The 9,104-nt window shown below is 36.5% G+C and overlaps 1 protein-coding gene across 1 annotated transcript; it reads left to right on the forward strand.

Moving 5' to 3' along the window:
* Positions 1 to 1,961: 1,961 nt before the first annotated feature.
* Positions 1,962 to 7,685, forward strand: LOC132261946 (uncharacterized). The gene is made up of 7 exons (XM_059761006.1): positions 1,962 to 2,165; positions 4,390 to 4,598; positions 5,495 to 5,630; positions 5,730 to 5,863; positions 5,969 to 6,091; positions 6,180 to 6,387; positions 7,018 to 7,685. Exons 1-7 carry the CDS (start codon positions 2,105 to 2,107, stop codon positions 7,137 to 7,139), a joined length of 993 nt encoding a protein of 330 aa, XP_059616989.1. The 5' UTR covers positions 1,962 to 2,104; the 3' UTR covers positions 7,140 to 7,685.
* Positions 7,686 to 9,104: the final 1,419 nt, after the last annotated feature.

Below are 9,104 nucleotides of genomic sequence, written 5' to 3' on the forward strand. Positions count from 1 at the left end.
GTGGTAATTTGAACATATCAGTGACTATAGGAGAAATACCGCCTGGAAAAGCTAACCCCACAAGAGTAGTAAAACAAATACGAGAAATTTTCCGCATGGCACGTACTCAATTTTCGACTTGAGTAACTTCAAGTTGATTAATATTTTCTACACATAGGAAAAGTATAGCTCGCATTTTTGTAGACGGAACAGTAAATTCACGAAAATTGACTTTCAATAATATGGTGGAGAGTGGGCTGCACACATGGGTATTTGAGGGGGATGAAATTAAAATTACAGAGCCACTTTATTTCAATTAAGCTCATGCGAAACTATGAAAACCTCCCATGAGGTGTTATAAAATAGGGTGGAAAAAAGGAAGCATAAAATTTTAGACCAATAAAATTTTCAAGCTGGACTCTTGATGAGCGAAACCATTACTCTCAGACCATTGGGATATTGCTCGTAACTCTGTCGACATGTTTTATTGCCTGAAAACTGAGTGAAGGAATTAAATTTCGATCTATTTTGCAAAGATTTTGCACTCAGGCCAAGGACAGAGGAAAACTTAATAAGAATTCCTTCAGCGAATTGAAGTGCAATAGAACTATCAATACAGGATATGTCCTCATATATTGACACCGTAAAATTGAAAAACTTTTCCATCTGGTTACTTTTCCCATTCGTATTTGCATGGGTGAAATACATATGCGCGTTTGTGAGATATTTGGGAGGAGCGTGAATATGTTATGATTCCCCAAGTAAATAAGCAGAAAGCACGGTAATTTATATGCATTTGCATACATGCACACATTCAGAGACATAACGAAAAATATACATATGTATAAATACAAAGGTCTGTCAGAAAAAAATCGCGAAACCATAAAATCAATTTGCATTTATTTTTTTGAGAATCGACTGTGCCAAAAGCTCTGGCAACATTAGAGCATCACATCATGGTTAATGGCCATTGAAAGAGCTAATATATGTATAGTGTGCGAAATTTATGATCAGATTAACACGCAATTTTCATTCTCTTATAATGTGATAATGGCGAATTTTGTGGTGAAAGTGCTCAAAATAGTAAACCACCAAATGAGAATTAAATGTACTGTTGCATAAACAAAACAAAATGGCATTTATTTGAGGACATGAATATAACATGCTCAAATCTACGCAGTTGTCCCTGTTGGAAATCTGGGATATCTGAAGGAATTGAGGATCAAAATGAGGAAATTGCTGGAAATAGCTGGAAATTGTTCCATCAATATATAACCATTTGTCGGATATGATATCGCATTTCCTGACTCACAAATTAATGAGATAACATTAATCATGTTCAAAATGTGAAATTTTCACTCAATCCACGCGAGTTGTGGGAGTTTTTGGACGGAAAGTCTTTGTTTCCTTGAGGTGGAAACTTTTTGGTACAGCTTTCTTTTATATATTTTTCATGATCCCACCGCACTCAACTTGTGGATGCCCAGGAAAGTTACCTAATTGAGATATAATTTGTTTCTATCGTTGCAGAAGACATGGGCCCGAGTCGCCGCTGACTGGCAGACTTTTGAGTCTCTAGCTGGAGAATTCAATTAGATCTGGCGAGCCCGTGAGAACAGACAACATCTTTATAGCCCTCAAATTATACCCCCGCGAATGTTGTGCAAGATGAGAGACAATGTAAAGCGGGAAAGTTTCCGTAACCCGTGCCAGGACTGAGGATGTACACTGGCGTGGCGTGTGATTCAGAATGAAGCTGATAACATTTCAGTGGCAGGAAGATATTTGCACAGACGATTCCGTGGCAGTGCTGCAAAAAGGCAGGAAAGAGTGAGCACAGGGACGCGACAGGGGGCTGAGATGTGTGTGAGTTGTCGCATTTAAATTGCGATAGTTTATGGTGAAGAAGGCGCACCTCGTGCGGTATCTGTCACCTGTTCGAGAGGGAAGTTCGTCCCGCTGGCGCCATTTGGGGGTGAGAAGCCCACCCACGCCAGGGCCGCCCACCCTCCCAAATAATATTCCGCTCCTTCGCCGCCCGTGAGGCAAGAGCCGGGGTGTGTGCTCAAATCAACCCGGCATATGTGCATATATTGGAGGACGATAGTGTAAAGCGACGTGAAATATGTGGCACCCAAGGGTTGTGGATTTACAATCCTCAATTCTCTGTTTGCTGATAGCTGCAGGTAATGTAGCGGAAATTGTCACAGAGCCCCGCAAATCCATACACAATATTCACTTTAAGACATTTTCATTTCAATTTACATCTCCCAAACCCCCCGAAAAGGGTTGTGCACACTGTTCATATCACCACCGATATTTATAGCTCACATTAATTAATTCACTCACCTTCTGGTTCCCTCATTTTTTTTACCCTCCTCACGCCCCAGAGCTCACCCGTAAGACTCCTGACCCAGTCATAAATCTCTCGCAATGGCGGAATGCTTTTGAAACTATTTTCGTGCATGCTGAAGAGAATTTTTACGCCAATTCAGAAACAAACAACTCCTTCTTCGAATCAAAAGTGTGCCTCAAGTTTTTCCTCGTCGTCTTATGAATATGAAAATTCACAAAGCACACAGCATGCAAATCCACTAAGCGAGTTGAGAAAGTTAAGCGAAGAAAAACTTAATTTTTCACAGATTACTATCATCGCGATGAGATATCATTCTTCTATCGGAGCAATTCTGAATCATCAGCTATTTAAACGCGTTTTTTGCATGAAACTATCATGTCTTGAAAAACAGTTGACATTCAGAAAGATGGAAATTTAGAGAAACTATCCAAAAAAAGTCCTCTTCTATACTTTCAAAAAACAATGTTTAATAAGTTTTCCGCAAACTTCATGTTATTCATTGATTTCTTTTATGACAAACTTAGGAAACTCGTCCAGTCTCGAGACATAAAACTCAAAGGAATGAATCGACATTTCCAATTTTATTGTCCAGCACATAAATTTAAACTGCTGCACTTGAGTGTGACTAGAAAGAAACTTCTCATAATATTATTTAACTTCTTTTATTTCCTCGCAAATAGTGAAAAATTCACCATATGTATGAATGAGTCATGCTTGTGATGTGACTCATGCACATCTCGCACACAGCATCCCTCCGTTCACTCTCGCTACCCTTCAGATATTTTCAAAGAATCCACCACACAATCAATTTCCCGGGCACAAAGTGCGAGAGGCGAAGAGAAACAGCGAGGGATGATGTGAGTGGATGCAAAATGAATAAATCTTAGGGAAAGTTTTATGTTTGGTGTATTTACATACAATGGCCAAGGGTGAAGAGAGAGACGGAGAAATGTATGCATTTATATGGTGTATATTTTTGTGCTTCATTTCGTTAATCTGATTAACCGAGAGGGAACCCACTTTAATGGTGCGGATGGCGAATGAAAAGTTGAGCCAAATCGATAACGTGCAACGGAACGCGACATCACGTCATAGAAGGTTTATAAATAGAGTAAAACTCAATCATTTTATTTACCAATGATATTCTCTTTGGTAATTGGAATGCAGATTGGTTGCCTATAGAGAGGATGGAGTGATGAATGCCGAAGGATTGCTCAGAATTCCATGCAATCAAGTTGGTATTGTAAGTTTTCAGACGAACGGCAAAGTGGACAAGTCCTTATGAATTGAATCGTAATTAGACAGAAATTACGACACAACGTCAGAGATGGGTTTCTTGAGAAGGAGCGCGATGTGTACGCACACTTGTGAGTTATGTGTTCATGCAGGTCAAGAGGCAGTGAAAATATTATGCAAGCGTCTCCTTGTACTCATGCTAAAATGTTTACATTCTATGCTTGATGTGCAACTTAATCCATGCAATTAGTCTAAATGTAATCAGAAATGACAATGTTGGAGTTATGCCAAAATATCCTTGGGATCTTATGAACAATTATGCTAACAATTCAATGTCACTAAATGTTTGCATTGGAGATGCTAATTATATTGCAACAGAGACAAACATCCGTATAATCGTCCGTGACATCATAATGACTAATGTACACATGTAAATATGCGTTCGTATATCGAAAATTAATCGCATTAATTAATACGGTGTGATGTAATTGAAAGAAAATTACATTCAGGCATGCATGCGCTTTCGGTGAAAGATTCAGCTGGACTGTGTCTCTCCTCTTCACCCCTCTAATCGCACCCCTTCTGAGGAGAGTGTGAGCTATAATGTCTGAAATCCGCAAGTAAATGAATTTGACGACGGAAAGAAAGTTGAGAGAGAGAGAGAAAATTATTGATTGGAGACAAGTGACTAACTTTTTTTCCCGGTTGGAGAGAAATATCGTACTTCTTTTCGCCCCAAAAGTTCATAATTCAATCATTTATATTGTGGAAGAGAAAATTTAAAGCTAATGAACTTTTTCGCATTCTCTGTATCCCAGAAGTTGGAGTGGCTCTGCGAGATGTTCGTGTCACAATTCCAGTGGCAGTCAAGAAGGGCGATAACGCTAATCTAATATGTAATTACGATATGGAAGGCGATATATTATATTCAGTGAAATGGTATAAAGGCCGTCGTGAATTTTATCGATACACCCCGAAGGAGAATCCAGCAATGAAAATATTCCCACAACCCGGAATATCAGTGGAAGTAAGTTCCATCCGCATCACCTTTTGTGCCATTTTATTATCACACTATTCAACTCTTCACCTCACTATTTGGCCGCTTCATTATGCACAGTATCTTCTAATTTTCTGACCGAATTTTATCTGATCTCACTTGTGAATTCTCGGTTAAAGACTTTATTGTGTGGCCTTAAAATAAATCTACAAAATTCACATACATAATGTATACAGTTTACACATCTTTCCTGGCTTCTGCTTGCCTTTGTGTTTTCCAAACATATGCATCTGCATGTAAACAGGAAGGGCTCTGTTTTATGTACCACCCTTGTTTAGATGCTTGACTTTCGATGCTCCTTTTGCCAAATTCTCAGAATTAAGCGGCGATATAAAATATTTACATAAATAGTCATTGCATGAAAACATATTCGACCATTTTCCAATGTGGATTTGAAGATGGGATTGATTCTCGTTTCATTATATGTATTAATTTAAACATCCCTATGCATAACCAAAGTTTCTCCGTATTCTCATCATCAGATGAAATACGTAACATGAAGCCCGTGGGCTATTATACAAATACATATTACACTCAGAACTTTTGATGAATTTCCAATAAATGTTCCATAATCAAAATCAACTCACAGCAGATTGCCTCGAAATGGCAATCAGCATTTCAGATCCACATTTTGTCTGTTCATTTTGGTATTATATGCCAATTTATAGAGTAATTAAATTTGCGACAGTACAAACTATTATAGCTTTATGAAGAGATCGTAAATTTTCACTCTTGACTTGCTTAATATATTGAGTTTATTTGGTAGATGTGTTTTATCACTGAGGTCTGCTTCCTGAGTAAGCAATAGAAAATAGTATTGTTCATAAAGGACTTTTCTCTCCATTTTCGCCCTCTGCAACCCAAAGCGAACACTTTCCAACGAGAGCCAGGTTGTCCTAACTGCCGTAGATACAACGATGTCTGGAAAATTCAGTTGTGAAGTATCAGCAGATGCTCCTTCCTTCCACACAATAATTGTTTCCGGCGACATGGAGATAGTAGGTAATTTAAAAAAGGAATAAATAAAAAGCAGCAACTTTCAACTGAGCGCGAAAAAACGTGATATCTAATGAACTTTATGTGTATACAATTTTTCAACAGAATTACCAGAAAAAAGACCATCAATTATGGGGATACACTCGCGATATAGAGTGGGAGATATGTTGAGAGGAAATTGCTCTTCACATTTCTCAAAACCAGCGGCAAATTTAACGTGGACGATAAACGAACTCCCGGTAATTTTGCCTTCTCTTGAAAAATGACATCCATGTATAGTTTCTAAGTAGATTACATGCAGATGTAACTTTTTATGTTCCCCTTAAAAATCCCCGCTTTTACAGGCGAGTCCGCTGTACACAACTGAATATAAATTGATCAAAGGTGTAAATAGCAACTTGGAGTCATCAGTAGTGGAATTGCATTTCACGATTGCACCAAATCATTTTTTACGTGGGAAACTGAAGGTGATTTAGAGAGCTTTCCAATTTATTCGTACACAACAGAGGCAGAATATCACTTCTTTTCACCCACCCAAATCTCTTCCCTTTCCAGTTGAAATGCTTTGCCAGTATTCATGACATCTATAGGGCGTATGCCGACAAGATAATTGAGCAGGAGACTCCTCGGATTTTAGCCACAGGAACTTCTGGACACAATGCAAATCTTTTCCAAAATACGCCTTATGAGTCGTCTTCCAATTTAGATGAGAGTAATAGGGAGAATCACATCGAGAGCGATGGCTTTGTCAAGCGCTATCAAGGTAATGTCAAGAGCCGAAATGGGCGCAAATGTGCAGACACGCTTGAATAAAATATTTATTAAAAATCCACTGAGCAATCAATCACTGCCGGAGAGACATTTTTTTGTAGAAAACAATAATTGAATTGCAAAATCAAATGAAATGAAAATAAATATTTTAAATTGGATGGTCAAAATTACCTAAAAAAAATATTTACTGCGAATCAGATTAAATGAACGTAATTAAAAATTCACTAAAACTCAGCAAATAACATGGGCACATATTTTTATCGTTTCTTATCGCACAGTTGCAATCAATATGGATTTTTAGTAGTCCTTTGTTAAGTACAGCAAAAATGAAAGATACTCTGAAATGGTTAAATATTTATCATGCACTCATCTTCACTGGGATCATTTGTATTGATACACATCGAAGATGTGGGATTTTTAGGAAAGCCTAACCAAATATTAAGGCAAATGTTCTTGTATGAAAGACGGATTATCCTGAAAAGGGACTAATGTAGGGCGAAAAACATCATATTGATATTTGGAAAGAAGGCTAAGATAAGACATTTGCTTTAAGGGATGCATTAAGGGCAGATTTTTCACTACACTCGATTCAAATCATTGCTAATTCTCTGTTTCCTTTCAGCTGATTTATCATCTTCTTCAACGAGTGCATTCTTCAAGGTGACAAAAGCTGAGACTTACTTCTTCGGCAACAAATGCTATTATTTGGTTATACTATCTTTGATAATGTGTGCAGGAGGTTGATTCTATCCAAGTCACTAGTGATAAGGATGCAAATTGTAAAAAGAGATTTTCAGTATAAAAAAAATTGCTTCTATACAAATGAGCTACAATTTGAAATAAATTTGTATAAAGACCTATGAAATGACATAAGATTATGAGTAAATGATTGTAAAAAATAAAGACGAAGTGAAATCAAAAGAAGTGTAGTAAAGAGTAAATGTAGAATTGCAATACATGTTACTACATAATGAAAGACTTAAAATGAATTACATTGTTTAGTTAATGGGTAATTAAGATTAGATGCAGTTGTAACCATGAAATAAAGTCAGACGACAGTTGTAGACTAGATTAATTGTTTTGTTAGGTGATAAACCAAGGAAATATTAGATGAATTTCCCAATGCATTACAGAAATAAATGTCTAGTCAATAAGTAATGGCAAGTAAGATCGATTTTCAGTTTCACCGTAATAGTGATAGATGACAGTGAAATGAGAGAATCTAATATTGCATAAAATATGAGAAAAAAAACAATGTAAGATGAGATCGAATGTATGTAAAGTGAAGAATGAGACATCAAATGAAAAATATAAAGTCATTCTTTTCGTTAAATTCGTTCCACTACTTTCATATGCAGAAACAACCTGAAGTTTTTCTCGTGAAATCAAGGCGAAATCTATTGCGATTGTGTCCAGAGCTTTTTTCAACCTTTCACTCTCGTAAGGCTGAAATCATTTCACGATTTCAAAGAATTTCAAACTTGTGTTGTGACTTTTGAATGATGTATTTTAAGGTAGCAATTCTTTCTTCTCGTGGCACAGAAAAGTTTCTATGTAGCCAGAAGTTTACCATTCATTCTATTTGGACTCAGTCTGATTTTTCTGTCTGTTTCATGTGATAATGCGATAATCTTGGAATTCCATAGAGAAGCTCACATTATCCTAATTTTGGCTGAACTTCCAGCGGACTAAATTGCAAGTAATTTGAAATGGCAAGAGAGGGAAAAATCCTGTAAAAAGTACATCGTTCTTTCTCTCACTTTTCATCCTTATGACTTAATGACATGTTCTGTGAATGCAGCAAAAAGGATAATTTTCCATTGAGATATTATGTTAATTTTGAATTAATGTTGGCTTCTTTCACTTCACCATTCGTTATTTTCACACAAATCCTCGCGGCTGAATTAATGAAAGAGTCGATTTAAAAGCACGTAAAAGTTATAATACTATAACATGGATGAACAGTTTGAAAGAAAACTGCAAATGAGAAAATCCTCTTACGCTTAATACAGTTCACACGGGATAGTTTTCCTGCAAATTTTTTTCTGATATTCCACCTCTCTTAATCATTCATCTGTGAAATGATATAAATTTGTGGAATAAAAATTGACAAGGTTAAGCATTTTCTTTTGTGATGTTTGCGCAATATAGAGAAGTTGTCTGCTTGAAGCACTTGCATTACAGAAATGCTATCACTCTCATTGTTTTACATATTAATTTTTCATCATAACTGTGACTTGTGGCTTCATTTATCTTTCATTACACTTAATACATGAGTTCATAATTTGAATGACAATGACTATCTCTCAAAGAAAGAGCGTATTTGAATTTTTCATCTCAGCTAACCATGTTTGAACAATTTTGCTGACTGTTTGATTGATTGCTTTAAATGTCGGAGTTGGCAAATAAATATTTCAAATGGTGAAATCCTTGCATTAAATTGAAATTCTCATATATTTCTCTGCTTATTTTCAAATAAAAGTGCGCAGCAAAAGAGAATTATGAATAATCTTTGTGCTCTCGCAACACATCTCATTTTTCTTCCAGGCTGATTATGTCTCATGCTGGATGTCTTGTTTCTACGGAAAATATATCAAAAACCACTTACGGAATCACAAAAACGCAATCTAATTTGTAGATAAATCTTGAATATGGCGAATAAATTAATTCTCCATTCTAATGTCTGTCCATATTAAATGCCCACTAACA

This window comes from Phlebotomus argentipes, unplaced genomic scaffold (genome assembly GCF_947086385.1).
Source record: "Phlebotomus argentipes unplaced genomic scaffold, Phlebotomus argentipes genome assembly contig_15, whole genome shotgun sequence".
NCBI classification, from domain to species: domain Eukaryota; kingdom Metazoa; phylum Arthropoda; class Insecta; order Diptera; family Psychodidae; genus Phlebotomus; species Phlebotomus argentipes.

Coding starts and splice junctions, on each gene's coding strand:
- LOC132261946 (XM_059761006.1), top strand. CDS start 2,105: ATGTGGCACCCAAGGGTTGTGGATTTACAATCCTCAATTCTCTGTTTG. Junction 2,166..4,389: donor CTGTTTGCTGATAGCTGCAG/GTAATGTAGCGG, acceptor TCTGTATCCCAG/AAGTTGGAGTGGCTCTGCGA. Junction 4,599..5,494: donor AACCCGGAATATCAGTGGAA/GTAAGTTCCATC, acceptor TGCAACCCAAAG/CGAACACTTTCCAACGAGAG.